Raw genomic sequence first — 27,809 nt, 5'->3', positions numbered from 1 at the left:
TTGAATTTGTTATTTTGTCATTCATTCACTAATATTGCCGGCGGTGGAGAAGCTACCAGCCTATAGTGAGCGCACAGACATTTTGATTGACCACGACAGCCGCTGTAATGAACTCAAATGAACACTTACTCTGACCAATTGTCAATATTGCGCATGTGTATTGAACATAATATAATTTCCGGTTAACGATATAATTTCGCCAGTCTGTTTTTATGGAACTCAAGTCCACCAATATTTCAACCAAATTTTTCAATTACTTTGCGGTCTCACCATCTTGAAATGAATGGTTAAAGAAGTGAACTAACAGATTTTGTATCGAACTCTTGGTAAGCTTTTGAACAGCAGAAGTACAAGACTTATTATTTCGCGATACGCGAAAACAAGTAGGAAACAAAAAGGAACAGTTGAGACAAGGAAAGGAAATAAAGGAAAATGAACAAGTATTTTCACATCTGTCCCCACTGTTCGGTAGCTTTTCAACCCCTTCCATTTTCGTGATTCCATCGACCTTCCGTCCTCTATACCACGTTTGTAAATTTTAAAATTTTAAACGAGTTCCAACCGAGTTTTCTTAGACACAGATGCACCACCAACAGGTCATGTAAAATTTGGAGCGGATATCCATAAAACAGTATGTTATGTTAACCTGGCTGATTCTTACTGACTATCCTCAGTGATCAATTGATAGACAAAAGAGAAACCAAAATTTCTGTTGATTCTCATAGTTATCAACCTTATATCGCTATCGTGGTTTGCTACTTCATTTGATCTAAGCATTTTCAAATGTTCTTGATGTCATTTACTTCATATACATATTCTGCTGAGCAGAGATGAGCAGCCAGAGTTCATTTCTTATTATTGTCACCACTCTCAACAGAGGACATATTCGTCTAAATCGTCGTTTTGTTGGATTCCATAGAATTTCCAAGTTTCTTAGGTTTTGATAAACTTTCTAAGCTATGAGAATTCGCCAACCTCGTAGAAAATAAAGAAACGAGCCATCAGAATAGTCGGAGCGTTTGCTGCGACTGAGCCCCGTACAAACCCGTATATCTATTGCGTACGTGACCCTAGTGCGTCTGTCACCCTACTTTGACCGTAAGCCTATTGCGCCGGTTAATGTAGTTAAAGTAAAATTATTATGTAATGTGTACATCTTAGAAATTGCGCATAGCGCAATTACGAAGCCCCGTACGACGTTCCTTTCAAATGAAACAAAAATTTCAAATCGCCCTAAAATTTTATTTTTTTGAAGGGCCTAGTATCGGCCTCAGTCCGAGGACCCAAATTTAAAATTTTTTCAACTAAATTCTATTCGGCCTTTGATTACCTTCCAAATGAAACAAAAATTACGAAAAACGGATGAAATTTGCTCGAGTTATATGTGAAATACACATAGGGCCCTAGTAACGGCCTTAGGCCAAGGACCCAAATTTAATTTTTTTTCAACAACATTCTATTCGGCATTTGATTACCTTCCAAATCAAACAAAAATTACGAAAAACGAATGAAATTTACTCGAGTTCTATGTAAAATACACATAGGGCCCTAGTAGCATTTCACTTCTAAGGCCCTAACTCACGGTCCACTCACCCGATTTTAAAAAACTTTTTTTTCCTGGATTGGTATTGACAATACCTATCATTTGCCGTGTCATTTACATTTCCATAAATATCACCAAAAGACCTTAAATCACTTAGGTGGCCCTAACTCACGAAGGGCCGACCCGAATATGCCCATCTTCGAACTTAGCCTCACTTTTTCGACTATCTTTCAGGGAAAAAAAAAATTTTTGAAATCGGATTTGATTTACTCAAGATATCGACGTGACAGACGGACAGACGGACAGACAAAATTTTTATTGCAGATTCGTCATCTATGAACATAGGCAAACACTTTGCCCTTACCGTCTGTTCGAATTCCATCAATTACACACGGCATCGTAATCCTATAAGCCCCTTTGTACTTCGTACGGGGCTAAAAATTACGTGAAATTCGATTCTAGTGGAGTACAAAATCTAATCTTTCTTCTGAGAAGAGAGAAAAAGCAAGAGATGACAAGAAATTATAAAACTAAGTTCCTTATGATCGCGACGTACCCATATACTTCAACTCTCTAACAGACATATTGTCATAAAGAACGGGATAAATAGGGTAAGTAAGAGGTGAGCATGAAGGGTCGATCCGACCTGACACTATTTACTCTATTCCTCATTTTTTTAAATGCTGCTATTCATAGAGTGTCCAGCCAGTGGGTCAATCGAAATTTTAAATGCTGTAAAAATCAAAAATTGGAGTTTTGGAATAACGGAAACGGCATTGTTTTCAGCGTGTGTAAAAAAGAAAACATCGAACTACATTTTCTGTAGCAGGGATATGTATTTTGTTTATTTTCGGTAAGTACTCTTTCAAATGAAGACCTAGATTTTCGTTAAAATCGCTGCTGCCACTTAGTGGAATTTTTAAAATGTAGAAATCTATTTGTAAGAGTGTAACCAACGCACTTCAAGCATGAGTGGTACTCTAAATAGGGTATTGAAACTGTACAGTGTATTAAACAAATTTTGGCACTGTAAAAAAAATTGGAATACAAGATAGTACTCTATTTGGCAGCTGTCATTAATAGCACTTTTGCTTGAAGTGCGTTGGTGTAACTCGTAAATGAATAAAATGTAAACGTTTTTCTTTTCGAATGTTATTTATTCATCAACATTTTTGTTTTTTATAAATGAAAAATGTTTCAGTTTTGAGTTTTCTTTAAATTTTAAATTGCAGTATTTTCGTATCTACCGTCTCTTTGTAATAAATTAAATATTTTTCTTTGTAAATAAATAAATCAAAATAATGTTCAACAATTTTACTTCTGATGAGCCATATAAATAAATAAATAAATAAATTATTTTTTTAACTTTTAACATAAACAATCACAGTTCGAGACAAAAATAAAATCGTCATCATTCTGTATCATCTGTACCGCACACAATACTTATCGAAATGGTGTTCTATTCATTATATTTATACCGAATGATGACGTTTTGTTTTTGTCCCTGACTGCATTACAAACATAAATATAAACTGACGTAAACGTAACACTAAATGTATTGAATCTAACAAATATGGCGCCCAAAATACCTTTAACCATTTAATTCAAAAATAAATAGATTTGTAATTATGCTACAAACTAAAGTAAATGACTACAATTTCTTAATTTATTTTCTTTTGTTTACATATTGTTTTTGTGGTTTGAATTACTTTTATTGATCTACACTCACGGAATTTTGAAAATCGTCGAAATTCACGCCGTAAGTGTGCCTAAAATTTGAATTTTAAGTGAACGATTCGATGAACAAGTGAACCGAAAAGTACATTTCAACGCTTCATTGTTTGAAAATGACGCTACGTTAGAAAGACCTCCGCACTTTCCATTTTGAATTTCGACCGCACTTACGGCGTGAATTTCTCTGTTTTACTTTTGAGTTTTTGATTTCTCCATGCAAAATTCACAAAAACCAGTAAACCACAAAACAGAAAATTTGTCGTTTTTCGAAATTCCGTGAGTGTATATGCGAAAAGAGCTAATAAAAAGCCCAAAAGATTTTCACGGTTTTTCTTTCGGCTAGAGTTAGTAGGTATTTAGTCTATGAATTTTGAACCAATGATTTAAAATGATTTTCCACAATTAATTCGGCACGTCACCAATTTTTAATTCTTATTCATTAGGCGAATAAAACAGTATTACGTTTTAAGGAATATTGTAGCACATCAGGTAAACTTCATAATTTTATGCATAGTAAACGAAAGGCTGCGCAACTTGCCCATCTAGGTAATAGATTGGCCTTCCTCCCTCTTTTCGAAATGCTAAATTTTGTTGACAATTTTTTTTGACCTCGTGTGATCCGAGTAAAAGCCTAACTGGAAAACGAATTCACTTGAAATGTGCCGAATCCTGACATTTTTCTAAACCTTAAATGTCAGCCCTTCCAAGTGAGGGCGTTAACAGCGAAATCGAAAATATATTTTTCGAAAATTATTGGTTATTATTGGCGAAATAGCGGAAAATCAACTCACACCTCGTTGTCAATTTTTTTTTTTTTTTTTGAATACCAAGTAATTTTGCAAACTAGTCTCTTATATATCTCATTCGCTGCTGATGATCCAAACAAAGTTGTAAACTCAAAAGGAGGGACATCTTAAGCAGCTAAAGCTGCTTAACCATCATCCTATGTTTTCTTCTTGAGTTAGATAAATCGTTTGAGAAAAACTTTAATGCAGACACTCTTGCATTACTGACCCAGTGCAGAAACTACAGTTTGCATAATCTATTTAAATTAATCCTTCAATACTTATAATCTGCTTTTGGGTAGGACCGTTTGGCGATTTTACATAAAAATAAAATTCAATCCATCATCACGGCGACACTAATCATCTCGGTAGGTAAATTATTTGTATTGAAATCAGCAATAATTATCATTAGATCTAGTGTGTCACCCACCCGCGTTTCTTTCTTTGGATAACCGCTCCATAATTTAGAGTCCTAACCATTAACGACGTTTTACATAGTGACTCCGTTGAAGATTGAAAATGAAAGAGAAAATGGACACACGAAGGCCATGATTCTTTCTTTTAAAAAATTGACTGAAAATTCTTAATCTTCGGAAAATTGGTTCAAGAAGTTTTACACTAATAGCCGATGCGATTCCTTCGCCATGTAACGGGGTAACGTGGCCATTTTTTTTAAGATCCGTTCGAACGTCGCAAAAGATATTTAAAATTTAGATCAATCCACGAAACCATCTATTTGTTCCAAATTTTTAAAGGCAAAACTGTTTTCCTATAACAATTCGTAAAAGGATGAATTCAGTTGAACCAAAGCAAATATTTCACTTTAAAATGATTGAAAGTGTAGTAAAATAGATGGTGTCAAACAATTTGCAATCGTCATAGCGATCTCATGTAATCGATGTACAGCAAATTACCGTAAAAATTTGATGTTTTTTACATTAGATTTAAAAATTAGAAATTTTAATTTTGTGTACGTCAACTTAAACGTATTGAATGGCAAAACAGTAAAGCAATCAATCAGTACCCCGTTGCATGTGAACTTATGACCTTTTTCGAATTTTAGCGCTCACAAAAAACAAACGATTTGTTACACCTCTTGATCTAGTACGTTCAGTACTGCCATTTTGACGTATTGAGAAAGCGAAATGAAAAACATTGTTGATGTTTACAAAATGGTTCGTTGTATTAATGGAATTCTGTAAGTAAGAGTTGGAATCAAAACTCAAATATTTTAATATAAAATATTTAGTGTTTGATGACGAAATGTTGTGGAATTGATAGGCCTTATCTTTAAGCAGGTAATTTAATTCATAAACATGCATCGAAAGATGCACTGATTGAAATTTTCGAATTCTTTTAGGAAAATGATCCAGCATCAACTGTTTACATTAGATTAGATCAGATTATTGACGGTCCAAACTTTGGGAAATAGATTTTTGTCTTAGAGTCGATGCGTTATGATGATATTGTTGTATAAAAAATCCAAGTGACATAAAGATCTCTACTGTAAAATGAAATTTTGGTGCCGCACATTGAGACTCTTGGAACATCGAGTGACTTAAAATCTCAAATCGGTCTACTGACCTCGGCCATCAAAAATTTCTTGTGTGAACCTTTTCTCCGAAGAAACCAAAACTCTACGACGCCATCTTGTCGCCGTACCAACGTCGAAGTTGTTGCTATGTTTTGGCACATTTTTCGACATTTCTCAAAAACGCTTCCGACGATTTTTTTGATATGCACATCAATCGATAGGTATTTCCAGTGGCTATCGATTGATGTACATATCAAAAAAATCCATCGACAAATTTTGGAGAAAATCGAGAAAAACTGTCAGAAAAAGCAGTCTTTTGCTATTTGCGGCAGCTCACAGGCTTCTGGCGGCTCTCAAATGTATTCTATTGGAAGCGCCGACCTAAAAAACCCTTTAGACGCAACTATCACGCCAATACACTGATTTTACGCGAAATGACAGCTATTTTAACTTTCAAAAATTCCGACTTTGAAGCCACCTAGCGGCCAAGCGACGCATAAAAAAAAAATTTGACCCACATTTCCTGAATCAGCATCAAAAGCACTACCGAAATCAATGATAACATCATTAGGTCCGAAGTACGGCCTCAGTCATAACCTAGGTCCGAACTCGTTTTTTAGATTGTTGTAAAGTCATGTATCAATAAAGATTTAGGTTTTGAGTCAAATATTTTTTGAGGGGTTGTGATTTCTAAAATATTTTATGTCCTGGCTACCCTAGTGTTTGTTTTTTTTTTAGTTTATCTACTATCCTAACCTTCAACTTCATTATTTTTACATTCGTTGAAAACTGTACTTTTCATAATTCAAGCACTGCTTTCGACCATGTTATAGTCCATATTGCGACGAATAGGAAGTTGTGAAACAAGCTAAAGTCGTAGTACATAATCTAACTCGTCAAAATAAAATTTGAACAGAGTTACACACGCTATATTACGTGTCTGTGTAAATATGTCACTATAGGACCAAAAAGATGTATATTTGACCCAGGTGGTCAAACTGTCCGAGGATGTAGCGGAGCGTAAAGTTTTCGTTAAACTATTTTATATTTATACAACAAAAAGTCACATTTCGAGCAAAATCTAACATAACTGAGACGAAAAAGTGAGAAAAAATGTTTTCGTTTTGGTGAGAGATTGTGACGATAACAGGAGTCAGAAGAATGTTAGGCCGAAAACAAACGAGCAAGTTTGTGTTGTTGAGATCGACAATCAAAAACGGAGCATAATTGTCGAACTCTGCAACACAAAATTGTCACGATGTCGGTTGCATCAAAACTTCTATGTGGCGCCATCTAGGTTTGAAAAAGTCTGTATAACGATTTCAACTTTACAAAAAAAATGTTTTCTTCAAGCAGAACTTTCACACAATATGCGATAAAAAAATTTGATGCCCGCCTTTGTGGGATTCTTTACCTGTTCAGAGCCTTGGAAAACATAGTCCGTGAATAAAGGTACTGAAAAATGTTTGTACTGAATTGACTGTGAACTCGATGTGAAAATGAAGTGAATGTTTAAATAAATGCGCTGTGTGTGTGCGTTGCACACGTTTTTGTAATTTGTATTTTTTGTTGTTTATAAAATTATTATAACTAAATAATAAATAAATAAATTATTAAATAAAATTTATATTCGATCTTAAATGCTACATTTTGATAATTTTTTTATACTACAAAAAGAGTATCAAATTCAGGTCAATATTAATGTTTAAACTTACATTTCGATTGTCGAAACAATTCCAAGCTTTATTAAAAGCTTCTGAATTTTGAAAAAAGTGAAAAATTTGGAGTTTGTCCCATAATCTCACTTTACGATCAACAAATCAAAATATATTGGTTATTCACTTAACTACAAAGAAAAAAGTGAGAAAAATTAACTTTTTTTGCGAAATTTCTTGATCTGTGGCGAGGCCGCTGACAAAAAAAAAAACACTCCAGTTGTCTTTTAATTTGTTCTTCTCCAGTTAAGTGTTCACGGTTCAGGCTTCAAAACTGTACTTTTTATCGATTAACGTCTCCTTCGGCACCATTAATATTTGCAATAGTTTTATATGCGTATGAAGAATGTGGAAAAGTCAAATTTTCATGCGATGATTGATCTCGATCTCGCCTCAGGTCAACAAATTCCACCGGAAACTTGATATCCTTTTAACTTTTCCCCTGGACTTATTGTATTACGCAACTAGTTTGTGTGTGTGGAGCTTGCAGGCATTAGACTAACCAAGAGGAGGAAATCATTTTGAATGACAAAGGATTTTTTTTAAATAATCATAGGGGATTTTTAGAAAGTTTTCATGGAAACTCAGTGGAATTTGTTTTTCGAATTTGAGCAATTTTTCGGTCATTTTTAAGCAATTTCAGCTTTATTAAATTTGAGCATTTCTCTTTTTTTTTAAGATTTTCCAATGCATTTTTTGCAAGTAACAAAGGATATGTTTATCAGCTCCTTAGATGAAGGCAATGGTTGCAATTATATATGAAGCAGAAGGATATGTACGATATATAGATAAAAACGTAGGCTCTGAAGGAACATGTGTTGGTAGCACTGATTTTGAGCAATTTGCATATCAAAATTTATACGGCGCTACACCATCGTCTCACAAGATTTTGTCATCCAACTTGCTCAAAATCAGTGTTGCCAATAGAGTTTCCTTCGTCCCACGAATATTCAATTTTGTCGCATATATCCCTCCTTCATGTATGGCTGCAATCACACACACACAGGTCAAAAAAAACTTTCTTCTGAGTTGCGTTATATAAAGTTCAAAACACACGTGTATCGAAAACGTGTTTTGATCAAAATTCTCTTTGGTTCCTTAAGCATCAAAGAACAAAGAAAATTTTGGTCGTGTGTTTTGAGCTTTAAGTTGTTGAAATGTGCTTTTAAAAGCTTCAAAAATAGAGATACTATCGTACTAGCATCAATGCAGGAAACCATTTAAAAGTTGATGGTAGCAAAAGTTCTGCTTAAACGATAAAAAATACGGTTGTCAGCCTTCGAGCCTTCAGATTAATTTAGGTTCATTTGTTTATAATTACAAAGCCGTGTACTACGCCGCGTCGGGCTGAGGAGTAATTGACATACTAATTTTCCTGTACAATTCAAACTGTTGTTGAATAACAAAATTGTTTTATTGAAAGGCTTCCGAGAGCTTTTTTTTGCGACATACTTTAAAACGTTGGCTTGACAACTTCAATTTTTTTTAATGATCGAAAACATTGGGAAAAGTTTGGATTTTGTTTAGTTTGGCTCTCGTTGTGTTTTAAATTTTAAGTTGTTGGAAGTGGTATACCATTGACTCCAACAGCACCATGCGACCGTTGCATAAATTTATTTTGTAGATTAAACTTAAATACAAAACCATGACCAATGATTCACTTACCATAACTAATGTCCCAATACCTTTGTCCTTAATTAATTTGCAACACAAAATTCATGCACCTTACAATCAGACAATAAATAAATTACACACACAAAATGGATCCACTCGCACAAAATCATTATTTACAGTTTATAAGTCTATTGAATTCATCTTACGCAATATCCACTTGAATGCTAGACAATCTAATCCGAGGCTCTTCAAGTGGTGCCCAAATTGCCAATTTAAACCTACGAATAGAAACAGTATCTTTTCTTCGGTTGCCCATGAAGTACCTGCTGCTGTACGGTGGTCACTGGATGTGGTGCTGGAAAGGCAATAGCTCTTTCCTTTTCAGACATCGAAAACGGTCTCAGTCTAACGTACAAATAGGCTGATATCAGGCACGATGTGAACAGAATGCCCAACAGCACTACCAATGTGATCGTAAAGCCTGGCGTTGTCATACATATTAAACCATCTTCTCGTAACGGAAAGACCATTGTCGATTGGGTGGAATTTTGTTCGTCAATGGAAAAAGTTAGGTCACCCACCGACACTACTTTTATGATGCGATTTAATCCAATTTCTTTCTGCGGATCCGTGGACCGAGTTCGTCGAACTCGTTCGTCTCTCGGTCTACCTGCTCCATGTAAATAGGCTTCTAATGGCAATGGTGGTGGTGGGCCATATTGTGACTCAGGACCGGCAACCAAACGATGCACATCCAAATTACCGGGGTCAGAACATTGATCAGGACATTGATAGCGACAGATTTGGATTGTACATTGAAAATGAACCTCCATGGAGTCGGGGAACTTAAATGCCTGGAAATGAGCGTACGACAGTACCGATGCACTAGCGCCGAAATTTTTGATTTTTGTAAATCTGGACATTAGCTTTGGACGGGTAACGCAGCCTCGTTCATCAACTAATTGGATCGGAGCACGTTTACCATCATGGGCCAAACAATTGCGAACAAGCATGTCGAATTTGGAGTCATCATCTTTAATAGCCAGTACCATAGTCATCGTTTGTCCGATTTTCACCAAACCGGAAACTTCGGATGCCCAAGGCCCTTTACCAACTTGAATTTGCATCCAACATCCTACATTATCACCAGCAAAATCAGCTCGAACGACATCTAGCATATCAACAGGGAACGGTCTAAAAGTGACACTTTTTTCGTACTGATCATGCCATGTGCAACGTAACTTTCTGGCTTGATCCCACACTTCCTGAACTTGTGGATCGTACTGAATGACAACAATGTTTTCGAAGTATGTTCCCGACCCCGATTCTGACCCATAGCCATAAAGACCGTTTTCAGTATTTCCAGACGTACCACATGCTCGAATTCCAATATCGAATGTGGCTGAAGACCGCCCAAGTCCAGCTGGTAAATGAACGCAATTTATGTTGCTGTAGTGTCCCTTCGAGAAGACGATGCCATAGAACGGCTTGTCAAATTGAATAAACACTTTCATTCCACCTTTTTCACATTTCACATCCAGCGAGATGATTTTCGGCGTATCACTTATCGGTGACGCCCACAATTCGTTGTTGGACGACGGTAGCGGAAAATGCTTTTCGTTCGGAATTATATCATTCGGATGATGATGTGCTTGTATTGGAGGCGGCGGTCCTACGTACGCTAAGTGTGGTGGAGGTGGCGGCCCGAATGGTTGCCCCAGTCCGATGTTGGCCCGATTTAATGAAACTGAAACAGCGAAAATATTGTCATTGCCAATGAGTCTTTTGTGGTCATAATAGAAAATATTTTGAGTTGATTTTAACCTGCTGCTTGAGTGAGAGGTAAATGTATTGATGGCGAAGCGTCAGAGTCGATCGATTCCAAAGCCACCTGATCAGGATTGTCATTTAATTCGGAAGCTTCATCGGGTGAAACAGCCTTTACCACTTCGACGTCATCAGCGATTGTTAGCTGTTGCAAAAAAAAATGAGAAAATTTATTTTTGTGGATATTGCATTAGAAATAAATTCAGGATATGCGTTCCGAACCAGAACATTTACGAAAATTCAGGTTTCGAAGCCAAAAGCGATGACGGAGTGATAAGAATATCACCGTAATTATACGTAGCATTACCAACAATCATTTATTGGAAGCGAAATAAATGAGGTTTGGTTCAATCGTTCAGACAATACCAATAATTTAAAAAGGGAAAAAAATCTCAACATTTATCAGCAATTCAAATATTTTATTAACTCAGGCATTTTATGTTCGATTATCTTGGCGGATTTTAATTTCTTATGAAGATTTATGAAAGCCTTCAGGTCGAAATGTGCATGACTTAATCGACATGTAATTTCTCAGATAGTTTTCGTTCATTTATTTTAAATAAATAAAATATTTTTAATAAATTGTTTTCTCCTTCCAGCAAAATTTGTTAAACATGGATCAACATAATGCATATAACGATGAATTTGATATATATTATGCTTTAACGCAGCCACATAATAATAATAAAAAAATATATCTCCGAACCCGAACACTATAATTTTTGCCATTTGTCAATCACTCAATCATAATCTAGATAATGTAACGTATAAGAGCTGATTGTTGAAACAAAAAAATCTAACTACGTTTACGTTTACTGTTCGAATTTTCGGAGTTCCTTTTTTTCTACACTTGGGAATGTTCATTCTACACTTGGGAATATTCATTCCACTGTTGTCAGTGACCATCAGCGATATCGAAATGGTATCGCGGCGATAATTCTCAGAATTTTTTATTTTATCCAAACGCAATATAAAGTCTAGCAGTAGATTTTACCGATCAACAAAATATTTTTTTTATCATCATTGCAGAAAAACGACACGATGGACAGCATGTTGTTTTTATTTAACTTCTTTTTAAATATCTTCGACTGATTAGAAGTGAAGAAAAAAAACCGTAAGAAATAAAACCGTAAAGTGCATCTTCTCTTCTCTTGTTTGTTGTCTTTTTTAATTCCAAACAAAAAAAAAATATTTTCGTTGAATGTGCATCGTCTCCTCTCCCAACTGACTGTGTGTAATGTAAGTACATTTATATAAATATATACAACATTGAGTATAACATTGATGCTATTTTTCAAAGAAATAATTTTTTATCAGAAAAAAGTGACCCAAATTCTTTCAAGAGTACTTTGCAGATTGAACCGGTACACCATCTGAATTTCGGTCCATCGTCTGCGGATCGGATGACTGACAATCGACAGGTACATCACTTAAAAAAAAAAGTTCGATTTTCTTTCATTAAGTTATTGACACCTCCCTCAATCGACGGGCAATTGAACGCAAATGTTAGCTACACATCGTATGTGTCTGATAGACCAAGGTAAATAAAAGTTCTAGGCGGTTTTACTATTGGTAAAATTATTTGCAAAAAACTTACTTTTGTTGTCCACCAATTGACAGTATATAGCCGCTACATTCGGTAACATTTTTGCGAAATATTTCCCCTTGCATTGGGATATCAAATTCACAACACGGGGTAAAGCGAAATATCCAGCAAAATTTGAATTTCAATAGGATGGAACTCGGAGAAATCGGATCGGAAAAATGGAAATTACGATTTCGTTTGCGCAAAAATAATTTTAGAATACTGAAAAAGTGTATCTGGCTGGTATCTGGTAATATGTCACAAAATTGGCATTAATTCCGCTATCAAATGGTACGAATTACAACATTTTATTGTGCGTTGTATTTTATGTTATTAATTTTTTTTCATCATTTCGATAAGTCTTCGCGAATTAATTAATTAAATTAAAGTCGAAGCATTATAATTTGATCGATTCTATTCATTTTTAAATAATTGTAGTTTTTCAAGAAATCATTTCGAAAACATTACAGTATAAAAGCTTACACATGCGCATTAGAGCTGTTTACTCGCGGTATTATAATGCTCCGACTTTAATTTGTTCCTAATTTATTTACTATTTTTTGTTTAAAAAAAAATCAAGATTCCATTAAAATTGCCGAATCCTTATACAAATGAAACTTATTTCGATAACATACAATTTAACTTATGTACTGATATATGAGAAAAGACTTACTGTGGATTTACATAGCAACGTAAAAGTGACAGATGCAATGTTTTTTAAATACTGCAACCCGAAATTTCATTCATAAAATTAAAATTATGAATGAAATTTCGAGTTGCCGTATGAGAAAATTTTTGCATCTGTCACTTTTACGTTGCTATGTAAATCCACAGTTAGTTGAAGAAAAGAAACGACAGATGATTGATATTGGATTGTGTTCTTGAAAAGATGGAAATGTTTATTGACCTACAGAATTTATAGACAATATATGGGTAAAAGAACTTTCACTTAAGTAATTTAAAACAAAACTATTAACTGTAATCGATTCATTAACGGAATCGAGAGGCGACTGTGTGTGTGTATAATATGAATAATAAGAAAGTGGACAACAAAAATATCATTTTGCACCTTATGTGTAGACAGGGACTATTTTTGGAAACTATTTCCCCATATTTTCCTAGATTTCTCACATTTTCACATAAAATATTTTTGGGAAAATTGGGAACAATGTAGAAAAATTCTGGAAAATGTGGGAAAATATGGGGAAATATTGATAATATTTTTGTCGTTTGGTTGTTGAAATTTCGACCAAATCTTTTATTCCATTGACTGTAAGTCATGGGTTTTACAAAAGAAAATACATAACATGTTCACTATGATTAAAAATGTATGGAAATGTGATTAAAAAACGTTAAATGTAACAATTTTTTGCTACTTGTTAACACGATAACTTGAGTAAATCACAACGGATTTTCAAAAACCTTTTTTTTATTCGATGAAGTATTGAAATCCTCAGGTCACGTTCGAAAATGGGTGGTATAGGTTCAATAATCTGAGAGTAGCTCTCGAAAGACGCCTTTTCTGCTCTTTGTTAACACGACAACTGGAGCAATGTTCAACCGATTTTCAAAAACTTTTTTTTTATTCGATGAAGTATTGAAATCCTCAGGTTCGAAAATGGGTGGTATAGGTTCAACCATCTGGGAGAAGTTCTCGAAAGAAGTCTTTTCTGCTCTTTGTTAACACAACAACTAGAGTAATTCTTAACCAATTTAATAAAAATGTTTGGTGGATAATGGAATTAATTCCTGAGGTCAGGTTCCAAGATAGATTATGTTGCCTTGTAAACAAAACCGAATAAATAGAACGAAAATTAACGAGTGTGAAGTTTGTGGCCAGAGCGAAGCGAGGGCCGCAAATCACACGAGTTTAAGTTTCATTAGTGTATATACAACGGTTCGAAGATTTTCAATGAAATTAACCAGAATTAAATCTTCAATGAGAGAATTATTAGACCGTTCCAGTAGCTCTTCTTCTAAATATGTTTTTGTGAGTAATTCTCAATAGAAGCCTATTCTACTCTTGGTTAACACGATAACTGGAGTAATCTCAACGGATTGGTTCAACAATCTGGGAGTAGTTATCAAAAGAAGCCTTTTCTACTCTGCGTTAAAACGATCTGGAGTCTTGTTATTTGTTTTTGCCTTGTAAACAAAACCGAATAAACCAAAATTAATGAGTGTGAAGTTTGCGGCCAGAGCAAAGCGAGGGCCGCATTTCACACGAGTTTAAATTTTATTGTAAACATACGCCATTTTTCGCCGGGGCATTTAATATTATACAAAATTACATTTCATTAAATCAATAAATCATTGTCAATAAAAATACTATTGAGAAGCTCAGACAAACAGTCAAGGAATCTGACCCAGCCAACAGGGGGGACCTAGTATATAACGACCGAAATACTGGTGTCTATGGACCAAATCCTCGACCTCTCGATCGACAGATGACTAACTTTTCTTTTCTTCTGATGCCACAAATTCCATTGTAACATTTAATTTGCATAAAACATAACATCTTGGACTACAACAATTAAATAGTCCAGCCGGTGATATATATTATACCACCCTGCAATCATTATTTTTCTTTTGTCAAAAAAGAAAATGTAAGTACTACGTTCGACCATTGACATTGTCTTGCCAATCACATTCTGAACGTTTTAAACATTGGAATGCTTTCAATTCAATCAAAATGCCAATTTTTTTGTTGTTGTTCAGCTGCACTTAATTCCACCGTACACATTTTGTATGAATACTCGCATATATATTGCCGTGTGTGCATACAATGTTGAATAATTGCTCTAATTTGATGTGATATGTATATGACATGTAGAAAACTGTTAAGCAAAAATTTCATGATTGATATCATAAAGTACGTAATAAATTGGTGTCTTGACGATCAAGCTCATATACTCATCTTCAAAACGAAAAGTAAAGTAATAAAACTCGACAGTAATGACGATCGTAAATCATTATCATTCTACATAAGCATTGGAATAACTAACAAACTTGAAACTAAATAGTCGGATGCAACATTGTTGCGGAAAAGTATTATGAAAGCTGGCTGACGAAACGATTTTAGTTGGACTATTGAAGATGGAAAAAAATATCTCGTTTCTTTTTTCCTACCGAGCGAAAGACATTTAATTTTTGTGCTACTAAGAAAATCCGACTCGAACCATCAAATAAATAATATTCATTCACTGATTCACTAAACAAAAATCTTTTTTTAATATTAACAAACAGCACAGCGTTCGTTTAAAATTTTATTAGTTAGAGAGAAAAAATTTTCATATTTCTGCTTTAACACAGATAAAAAAAAATTCTAACGGACACTTTTCCATAAACACCATATGCCACTAATACCCATTATTATTGTATTTATGAACTGATGTATGCATGTACACATTCATTCATTCATTCATTCAAGAAATTTGTGTGTGAAAAAATCGCATTTTTTTTTCTTCTGCACACCTATAGCAGCCATTATTATAAGTGCATTGTACACAGTTTTCACAATGCACCAAATGAGTGTGATCGTGACAATCTTTGATGACAATGAGTTATGACTGAATGTTTTTTCCTTCTCTACATAAATACATATATTAAGCGTTTGACTGACTTCTTTCTAGTTTAAATAGCAATTAACCTCTTAGAAACGGCAAACGATTATGTTTGTCAAATCTAATACTTCATTTGCTTAACGTTTTTCCTTAATACGACATTATTTACTTCGTTTGTTACATACTTATATAAGAAAATGGTAATTGAAGATAATGGATTATTTTTGTCATCGTTGTCGATAACTGATAACTAGCCGTTTCTGTTTATTCGAAGACATTTATGAAGGCTCTCCTAATTTGTTTGTGTTAAAAGGTTAAATTATTCTGGTCTTGTAATGCAGAGAAATTCTTTCTTTTTTATTGTGTTGAATGTCGTTTGCATTTTTCTCCTCTTCGTTCAATGAGAATATTTATACAGTAAAACGACGACGACTGACCCACCACAACACACATTTATACTCTGTCTGATGATAGTTTAATTATAATGCAACTACGTCAGTATTAGCCACACTTTTACATCTATATAGAGGAAAACATATAGCATCGAACCAAATAAGCAAACGAACATGTTTTGTAGCCCTAATTATGGTCATTTCATCTTGTCTGGAACGCGGATTCATTTTTTTTCTTCATTAGCTTTATATTTCTACTGATTAATATTTACGCGTTTGGATGCAGTTGTTCCGTCTGTTGGTAGATAAAGGAATACATATCCGTATAACACTAGTTTATACAGAACAGAATCATATGAGTGTAATCGTTTGATGCATACGAAAAAAAAATGCATTTAATGTGATAACAATGAAGAAGAAGAAGAAAAACTTCTGATATAATTATACGAAAGACATGGAATAATGAAACAAATATGCAGAGAAAATAAGGATTCAAACACTGATGGTTTACTGGAGTTTTTTTTTTGCGCCATTAGTCTTTAGACGTAATGAGCGATTCTTTTGAAAATCCACCTATCAAAATCGGACCCATTTCGTCTGGGATTGATATATATATATATATGGTTTGAAAGGTCTTTGCCAGTAGACCTTAAAACAGGCCTCACACAGTCTCGAGCCACACCTGGTTGCTGGTGGAAGATCTCCGAAGTTGGAAAAATAGTGTTTTTTATCCGAATTTTTTGGCCGTTATAAATGATCGTTCCGGGTGAGATTGGGCTCGTTGGAAAGCTGAGCTTAAGTACTTTCAAAAATTTTCAAAATCTGTCTGAACTTTAGACAGGACTGGGCTGGTACTGATGACGCTTAATGTGAACCTAACATGCTAGTTGTAACATACATTGTCTAAGCTTTCCATTGATACCTCATTTGTAGTGCTGGTGATTGCTGACATAACAGAACTTTATGTTAGTACAACCGCTGCTCGTAAAACTCGCCAGCAATCACCAGCACTGCAAATGAGGTATCAATGAAAAGCTTAGACAATGTATGTTACGACTAGCTATATCAATGAATCTAATCAAACTAGGCATGACCCGAAAGTACTTGAGCTCAGCTTTCCAACGAGCCCACTCTCACCCGAAACGATCATTTATAACGGCCTAAAATTTCGGATAAAAAACACTATTTTTCCAACTTCGGAGATCTTCCACCAGCAACCAGGTGTGGCTCGAGACTGTGTGAGGATTGTTTAGAGGTCTACTGGCAAAGACCTTTCAAACCATGTATATATCCATCCCAGGCGAAATGGGTCCGATTTTTATAGGTGGATTTTCAAAAGAATCGCTCAATAATAGTAATTTATGCAACCGAGTCAAAAAAAAAAATCAGAAAATATATCTATCATCGAGTACACGGCAGAGTAAAAGTTTTACTTTTACTCTGCCGTGCTGAGTAGCATACAACTTTTTCCTTAAAAAAAAAGAAACGAAAGTTTCACATTTCGTCACTGAGTTGAAAATAGCTATTTGCTAACCAGTTAGTAAATGAAGTTGTTTTACGCAGTAGATCTAGATGTGAGATTGCCGATACGAGCGAAGCGACAAGATTTTATCTAACAGCATGTCAAAAACATCACAGATTAACACAGTCTTAGTCAAAAGATTCATTATTTTCATGCAAGACACACACACACACACATGAAGCATACTTCAATACCAATAAGATCCGTAAATATTAGATTTGTCAATTTTCGCACTACAACATGCAACATCTATGACAACGGATCTGGCAGGGTGTAAATTCACTCCATTTACAAACTGAAAGAGTAGAACAAATTATGAATATTTTGACATGACAGAAGATAAAAGCTAGCTAGTTCTTAATTATTAGGTGACTCAGTTCTCAACTTTTGTTGTCAATTTGGGTAATTAATGACAATTTACACAATGTGTAATACACAGCCGTCAGTGGTCGATGTACTGGATTGGATATAATTTGACAAATTACTAGCTCGTCAGTATGTAAAAAAAAGACTCATTTTTCAAAAGGCTGATTAAAAGAATATCTCGCAAATATTGGTTACGTGACTACCTAACGGATAAAAACTGTGTGTTCCACCCCGACAAACTACTGCATATTGGTATTCCTGTAAAGCTGAGGTTCTCCATATTCATAATAAATAATAATCTAATCAAACAATTGCATTATTGAGGTCACAGCCCTTATTAAAGTTCACCGAAGTTCCATCTATTCTGAGAAATTTTCCGGAGGTCATATTTTTTGAAGTTTATATTTGCCCTGGGAGTACTCGACCTCAGCTTTCCAACGAACCCATATATACACCAACTTACGGATATGAAATCCGGACTACGAAGCCCATTTTTCGACTTTTGGCCACATAACACCAGCCAGGTATGGAAGCTGAAAAATATCTGTGACTGGTTTTGGGGCCTAAGAACCAAGGGCTTACTAGGCATATATAAAAAATCCCGGATCAAATAGAGCCGATTTCGGTCAGTCGAAGTTCAAAAGAATAGGCCTCAGTAGACCAACTTTGATTTGGAGTAGCCCTAAAGTTATTTTGCTGCATCTGAATACGGTTTTATCATTGCTACGTGTTTTTGTAACAGCTTCAACAGTACAAACGAGTATAATCAGTTTTGATTCTTGTATGGATCAGCTAGCTGAAGCAAACTCATGGTGAAATTTTCTTGCCTCTAACTGTAAGGAAATCGAGAATTTCACGAAAATTGAGAACATTAAAAAAAATTATCTGAAAACAGATGCTGCACGGGTGGTGTGCCTTGGCCCTTTATTGTTCTGTATAAGAGATACGAACTACAATGAGTTCTTTGGAAAGGTACTGCAGTTTGAAGAAAAATATTGCGGCAACTGTATAGAAATATGGAAGACCTAAAATCAAAATTTTGATGAAGTTGGATCAAAAGACAGTCACATGTACAACTCAATCCTGACCATCTAATCGTAGTGTGGTCGTTTACAAAACAATTTCTCATACACCACATATCATATGCACTTTTCACTACATACCGTGCATCGGACGCATAACGAATCGCTTTAAGTATTGTATTAAAATGTTTTCTGCAATTTATCTATACTCTTCATAATCCGCAAATGCAATAAATGAGCATTACCAACAATATTTCGACATTCAAATTAAAGTTCATTTAAATGGAATGATCCTATAAAGATTGAACTACTATTTGGTGTTCTTATTGTAATTTTTGTTTTTGTTTTTGCTTAAAAAAAAATGAACGGAAATAAGCCAACGAAATAATGATCACACACGTTGCGGTTGCGGTATACCTTACACAAAAGGTTCAGAAAAGTGAAGTAAAAATTAAATTGAAGAAAAATTGGCACATTTTTTTGCACCAATATCTTCCAACACGAGTTTGTGGTCGGTGTTATGTTATTCTTTTTCGCCTTTATTTATGTATGCGTATACATATTTATTGCAGATTTAAGACCATTAAATTGTATAGTATATTAAATATATAAGCTTAAGTGCAGGTCATTTCATAAAAATCAACGACTATGAGAAGCGGGCAAACAATTTTACAAAATTATTTTTTGATCGGATTCGTTTCGTGTACGAAAACGTAAATTATTATTTAAGGAAAAAAAAAATGTTTGGTCAGATGCGCGGATCTTTTGGTTGATGACTTCGATAAAAACAACAACAGAAATTAATAAGCGGCAAAAAATGAAAGATTGAGTTTTCCATTTTTTTACGTAAAATCTTTTTCATACAATTTTGCATACACTTTAACAGGTACTTATTCAACGTTGTAATTGGTCGCTTTTTTAAACATCAACTTGTCATTGTCGAATTTGTAAAATTACACGTTGATGCCATATAATCGACGTTAAATGTCTGAACTTAGCCTAATTACTTCAGTTTCAGCTGTGTTATTAGTAGACATCCATGCAAAACCGCATCAACCCGTAACAAACACAGAATCCTAATATAGTTAGTTACCACAGAAAGGTCATTTGAAGTATTTTATGAGATACTGCCTAAATTTGGATTCTTTGAAAAATTAAAAAACGGGTGGTTCAGTTTGAACAACATTCGAACTGGACTGGTACAAAAATCAAAAATGTGAAGATTGACCTGAAATTTTCATAAAAATTTTCTTGTAGACCTCTCCAAGGAAATTATATACTGATAGAAGGTGGATATCGAACAAGAAATGCGAGATCAACACCTCGCGAGATGTTTGACAATATGCGAGATAAATCGGCAACGATAGTCTGGTTTGTCTGTTTTGGTTATCCACATTTTAAAAATTATAGCGCGACCTTCATACATTCTTAATCAGAGTGTGCTAAAATTTTAAAAATGTGGATAACCAACAAACCGGACTACCGTTGCCGATTTATCTCGCCTAATGTCAAAAATCTCGCGAGGTGTTAATCTCGCATTTCTTGCTCGATATACACCTTCTATCAGTATATAAATTCATTGGACCTTGCGTTGACTTTTTTGATAGTTTAATTAGCCCTCTTAATTAAGAGGACAAACACATACCAATAAACATTTCGTGTTTCATGTTGGGACCAGGGACCACATATTTTACGTAATTTTGTTCGAAATTTCCTCTCTAGGTATAATTACTCTTAGGATCAAAATTGATTGACGCAGGTGTTTACTAGACTGTGTTCTTTTTTTGTTTCTAACAAAGGCTGTTATATCACGATTTAATTGGAAGCAGCTAGGAAAATTGTTACTAATACGTGACAATCACAAATGTACAAGAAAATATATGAAGCGTTCTCTGAAGCCCGCGTCCCACGTGTGAAGCTCGTATGAGTCGTACGGTATGATTCCTAGAGGGAGGAGGGATCTATTTCATTGTATCCATACATCTTCCTATATAATATATAGTTTACCACGAATAACTAAACCATTTTCACAGAACAATTGTATCATTTTAAGAAATCATGAGTTTCTTTTGTGAATGGTAATAATTAATCAAATTCGACGAACCATTAGTTTTTTTTTGTCAAATACCAAAGTATGGTAGAATTATGTCTTAGAGTAGCTGTACTATGATTTGAAAACTCACAAATATATTGAATTACATTGACAACGAAATAATTTATAATTGAGGGTATATCTACACACACGTGACTATATATATTTAATCATCGGTCGCAATCATAATAATAATACTCAGCTCAGTAACCGATATTACGAATGAAGATATGGAAAATATTAATATATTAATCACGACAATTGTTCCGAAAATCTTCTCCATTCTTCTTCTTGTTTTTTTGGCGGTTGTTACACCATTTACAGAGAAATTTAATTACATGTGACCATGCGGTTATGTGAACTTCATTTTTATTAATTTTCATGATCATTCACATTGAACATGTAGGTTGGTTGATACATACATATATATATTATATGAAATATAACTGGGCATTGGCTTCAATTTTTCGCCAATCAACAAATACATTTGGTTGAAATTTAGATCATGTCATAAAAAGCGAATACAAAATCGGTTTAAATGACTTTCAGCATACGTGTTATGTCTGGTGTGTACACACATTAAACATCATCGTCTCTATCTCTCCAACGTGTATCGATTCCCATAATATTCACATGTCTTTATGCTTTCGTTAGATTAATATTACGAATCCAAATGTCGATTTATGGCCACTCTTTGAGAAACATTAAATTGGAACTTTATATATTTGAAATCTGAAATATACCCCAGGGCGCAAAGAAATTCATCAAAATATAAATATGTGAATGTGAACATAATATTTCTTTGATTTTATCATATTGTCTAATCTTTCGTTCCATATTCGAATTTTATGACTTTTATGCTATATGGTGTAGAACCCGGCTTAGCTCGGGATTATTTTATTGACAAAATATGTAAATATTTTTACGCGTCAAAATTATTTTCACGCAGCATAAAAGTTTTTCGCGCGTCAACAATATTTTTGCGCGTCAAAAATAAATTTTCAAAAAAAAATAAAATAATTTCCAGCGTATAAGATTTTAACGCGTTACAAAAATGTTTGCAAAAAGAAAATCCACGACGTAAACAGGCAAGAAAAATTGGTGAAAATGAAAATTGTTTCGTGCGTTTTTCCTCATTAGTGGGTATGCCAAGTATCAAGTCTGTAGGACTTTACATCTGGGCTCCGATACAGAGGAAAACAAACAAACCAACAAACAGACAAACAAACATTAAACTTTATATTATAGATACAATCTCTGGACTAGCTTTATAATCTACATTTAGCATTCAAATATGAACGGCTAAATACCGAAAATTATAAATGGTCGCAGATTTTGATATTCGAATTCATTCAAATAACAATATGCCAGAACAACTTGACACTTCAACATAAAAAATGTTCTAATTTCGGAAATGAAACAAGCGATTTTAGGCAATTAGGTTCTCTCTAAAAACGTTTTATATTTTATTTTGATGTTGAATATTATTTTAAGCGTTTTTATATTCTATCATACATCAAAATTTTGCTTATTTATCTTTTAATTGTAAACAGTATTGGTAAAATTTACAGAATTACCAACGATCGTCAACATGCGACCAGCGCGCCATCTTAATTATTCACTAGAAGCTGTTAAAATATACATGTAAAAGTATCGGGGTTTTTCGCAGAGAGGCAAACCAAATCTCCTTTAAATTTTAGAATTTAAGCCTTCAAATTTTGTCATTTAAATTCGTCACTTTTAATCAACTTTATAAAAAAACAACACATTTTTTGGCATACAGTCTTCGACATTTCAAATGTCTCACTGTCAAATTTTTCTGAGAATTTCATTGTGTCATTGCGAATTCACAATGACATTTGAAATGTTAAAGCCTGTAGTGTAGAATAATTTTTAGTTGCTATTTGTCTATAGAATTGAAATAAATTCATATGCGACAACCTGATTGTCCTATAGCGCAATTGATGGTTATTTGGGACATCGAGTGCAAAGCACTTTATTAGGCTATAGTTGTGCGTAATATATGAGGACGTGTGTCATAATACGCATCGTAACAAAGTATTTTTGCACCGAGATAAATACAACGATTTTTGATGCTGAGTTGCAAATTATTTCAAATTATTTCCCGAGTGTAGTATGACGTTTTCTTTTACAAAGGATGGAAAGACTTTCCCTTAGGGACGGAAAGTCCATTTTCCCTCCCTAGTAAAGGAAAAGATGTTCCTACAAGCCTCTGTTTAGTACTTCATTCTTAGCGCTCTATTATCTGGTGATATAGCTTCACTATGGTAAAATATCTATGAAGTGTCATAGCTGTTGTATACGGAACAGAATATTCAAAGCGCGGCACAGTTTGATCTTTTCTTTTTTAACTACTCTCTTCATGATCCAATTTATTTATTTTCTGTTTGTTTATTATGATTATTATTTATTCGGATGTTTTATTTATATTATATTGAAATTTATAATATGCAAAGCGTAGCGACTTATTTATTAACCAGATTACATTGGCAAAAAAACTTTAGATACTTATATGGTGTACATACGTTAAACCATACTAATCGTTACGTTAAGTAATTTTGATAGATCAGATTAATTACTAATCGTTATAGTTATTTACGTCACAAGGACATTTCATTTTCGTGTGACGTATTAAGTTTTTCTTGCTTCATACGAGAGACGAAAGTAAAGAAATGTCAGTTTTTGAAAGTAAACTTTCGTCCCTCGATGACATTTCTACTCTCGGCTCTCGTAGGAAGCATGAAAAAGTAATTCAGGTCTACACCACATTTAATATATACCGATTTGTTGACCTTGTGGTTTATTGTGGACTTGAACTGAGTTTACTTAGTGTGTGGAGGATTAAATTTTGTTATGAGAAACCGAATCGTGTATAATGTGCTCGATTGGAACTGCTCATACAAACGTCTTACACGTCGCAAAGTTGGTTTCCGATTACATATAATTATTAAATAATTAAGAGGCATACATTTAGGCCTTTTTTAAATACTGGATTTTAGTTTACTTTTGATGATATCTTTCTATTAGAATCCCTTTTGAAAAATGCACGACCGCAATATCGACCACTAATGTGGTAGCTTTCAACAGAAAATAGATCTGGTTGTAGCAGTTTGAATAGCTCTGAGAAAACTGAACAGTTTATGAAAATTTCGTTAAACTGCTCACTTTTCTCGGAGCTGGTCAAACGACTAGAAGCAAAACTTATTTTCATTTAAAGCTAACACATTCGTGGTCGGAATTGCGATCGTACATTTAAAAAAAAGGATTCTGATGAAAAGATATCATCAAAAATGAAATAGGAGACACACAAATTTAGCCTACAATTTTAGCTAAGTACCGATGCCTCTTAACCAAATCGAGTTCCCAATTTAGAAATAGTATTTGATTCCGTCATTCGACCACTGCCGGAAACGCTACAACCAATCGGCTGGAGCAATATAATACATCTTTTCCGTGATTAAGTTTTCCTATCGGTTTCTTCGGTTTGAGCATTTTCAGCAAAAAAAACCTTCCACCCCAACTATGGGTGTACGTACCTGCAATTATCGCAATATTCGTAGTCTATTCTATTTTTCTATTTTTTTTTGGTCTTACTGCAGTTATAACGATTAAATTGTTTAGTTAAAATATTTAAAATATTGTACTGTACTCTCAATTTTTATTGATCTAGAAATCATTATATACAATTCACAGATGACCATGGTAATGATAATTAATTTAAAAAATCCAAGAATTTATTTATTTGATCAGTAGTCTGTGCGGATGTGGATGTTGATGTTTATTACAAACAGCAAATTATTTCTGAAAATCCAAATTATGTCACACCTTTTGGGTGGGTCGGGTCACTTGACTAACTAATTACAAGATTTTTGTCATTTCATGACCATTTGATTTCGATTTTAGTTCTTTTCTTGCCATTTTTAAAGTAACTGTAAAACGATTGTTACGAGAAGGAAAAGAAGATCAGAGGAACAAATTCCAATTCCTTTCATTTTTACGTAGGCCTCCGAAAAAGGAAGCCATGGACCATGGCCCATGGTAAACATGCTTCGAAGTAGTTTCCCCCTTGCCTCCGAAACATTCAGAAGACACAGTACATCTTATAAAAACCTATCTCCATTTTCACGTCAAAGCTCAATTTTCGGATTGAGACCCTAAAATGAAGAAACTTTGACACGCATATCGCATTTGGTCTTAAAACATAAATCGGATTGAAATGGTTGAATATCGGCTGTGCTTTGATATCCGAATTCGATCATTTCATGAGTCATTTTTAATCGAAATGAGGATGTTTTTACACTAGTGCTATCAATAAATTTACATTAATTTTCCTCACCTATTGACACCCTTAACCTTCATCTCTTATATTAGACCTAGTGGTAAAAAAACCACCCTATTTCGTTACCTGTACTGCAAATTGCTATCTCACAATTTCCTGAATAATTTTACCAGGTCAGATCGTCCCAAAATAAAACAGTAAATTGATGGAAATGAAATAAAAACGCATCCGTTACAATTATCATCAGTCGAACATTATCATAACTCTCTGAAATGTAGTTCGTAACTTTTAAATTTCTAAATAATTTTTTCTTCTTCATTTTTTCTACAAAATATACCAAACACGACATTTTCTTTTTCTTTTCGTTTTTTTTTTCTTCATCTTCTTCTGTTAAATCAAACAAACAGAGTGCGTCTGTAATCATGTAAACAAGTAAAGCAATATTGGTTTAGTTTCAAGAAATTTCTGTGCAGCACATACGACTCTACTTTTATTAACCGTCTAAACCAAAATGCAATAACACATGACATTCAACGCAGCATCATACATACATTTATGCTTCATAGAATTAACTGAGCAGGATATTAAAAAGAAGTGAACACGAAGAAGAAGAAGAAGAAGAAAAAGAAATAAGCAAAAAAGAAGAAGCTAAACTTATGATGCTTTCTGTTGAAGAACACAAGAATGCCGGAATTGGGTTTTCGTTGAAAGTGAAGTAGGTCATTGTGGTCGATCGATGAGTTTTCGATTTTTATTAATATTCTCTTGCAGGTCGCAATAAGTTAGAACATAATTTATTGTTACCGATTAGTAAGTTTTTGATTTTTTTACAAGCCCGGTTCAAAATGTTCTTCAAACTGAACGCCTGAACAATATTTCTATTGAGGGCAGATTCCGCCAGGCATTAGACTGATCTTTCCTCTATTGCCTCAAAGTGTTAAAAATTTGATCTGAGGTAACTGGTCATACAAAACTATTGCAATTGGCGGAGGTCAGCATTTCCAAACCCATATTCTACGGTGAACGGTGATCTCCGCTATCAAAATTTTTTCTCCGCCAATAACGGATTTGTTCCATAGTTTTTCACGCTCTATCGTCTTCAGCAAGTTTTATTCGTTCACCATAGAAACTGAGGCGTCCGCTGATAGACGATTTTACAGATTTTGAAAAGTTACCATCAGCGAACCGCCGAGTTACGTGGGAGAACAACCAAAACTTTCGGGGATGGAAAGAGCCGGAAAAACTGTGGAACAAGTCCGTTATTGGCGGAGAAAAAAATTTGGTAGCGGAGAATTGCCGAGGCTCTAAAGTCCCAATTCAAAAAAAATATGCCCTTAAGGGCTTTATTCATTTACGACCAGAGTAACGATAAGTTGGTTGTTGGTGCGCCTGTGACGAGATTGAAGTAATATGTGAATGACAGTCGGCTCCTATTTCATTCAGATTCTCTCACATTCTCTCTCATAGGAGCCAGCTGTCATTCACATGTTCCTTATATCTCGCCACAGGCGTACCAACTTATCATTTCTCTGTTTACGACATTAGAACTTTCTTCAATGTTGAAGTGATACACTGTCCAGGTTCATTACTCTATTTAGAGTACTACTCATGCTTGAAGTGAGCTGAAAATATTCATTCTTCGTAACATTACTGCACACAAATTTTGTGAACAAAACGTTTCAGCTCAAAATAGAATTTCAACGTGCATTTAGTGGTGAAAATGGTTCTAGAATTCGCTTTCACCGCTTAAAACTTTTAGTATAGTCATTGTATTTAAAACGTTCCACGTATTAATTACATTTTAATTAATTAACTTGTCACATTTTTTTTTGTCCATCAAATGTACGTTGAGATAATGCCAGTAGTAAAGCATGAACTGAACATCAACGTAAGTTTTTTTTTTTAAATTTTTATCTTAAGACTTTCGAATCATAATATATAATTCGAAAGGGACTGGCTTCACCGAACCGAGGTACCCTAGTAAACATTGAAGTTCGGAACAATAATAGCTTTTAGGTCACAGCATATGATTCGAATAATATTTTGTTCTTAATTCGATTCGACAATGAAAGTCATCATATAGCAAACATTTAGGCGCTTATAGAATATTGAAATGCTAGCTCATTTTTCGTAAATCCTTGTCTAGTAACTGTTGCATTTGACTTAAATGAGTACAAATTCTCGATCACGAAGCCAAAATAAACGGATAATAAAA

At 34.2% G+C, this 27,809-nt stretch overlaps 1 protein-coding gene across 1 annotated transcript in view; it reads right to left on the bottom strand.

Moving 5' to 3' along the window:
* Window positions 1-7,013: 7,013 nt before the first annotated feature.
* The window catches only part of LOC119067134, a 33,690-nt gene continuing 12,894 nt past the window's right edge, over window positions 7,014-27,809 (bottom strand). The window contains exons 3-4 of the mRNA XM_037169930.1: window positions 10,750-10,897; window positions 7,014-10,672 (exon numbers count right to left, since the gene is read on the bottom strand). Coding sequence (XP_037025825.1) covers window positions 9,204-10,672; window positions 10,750-10,897 — 1,617 coding nt within the window. The 3' untranslated portion in view covers window positions 7,014-9,203. The remainder of the gene's footprint in view (window positions 10,673-10,749; window positions 10,898-27,809) is intronic.

This window comes from Bradysia coprophila (genome assembly GCF_014529535.1).
Source record: "Bradysia coprophila strain Holo2 chromosome X unlocalized genomic scaffold, BU_Bcop_v1 contig_12, whole genome shotgun sequence".
Taxonomy (NCBI): Eukaryota; Metazoa; Arthropoda; class Insecta; order Diptera; family Sciaridae; genus Bradysia; species Bradysia coprophila.
This window is presented reverse-complemented; position numbering and strand designations above follow the sequence as displayed.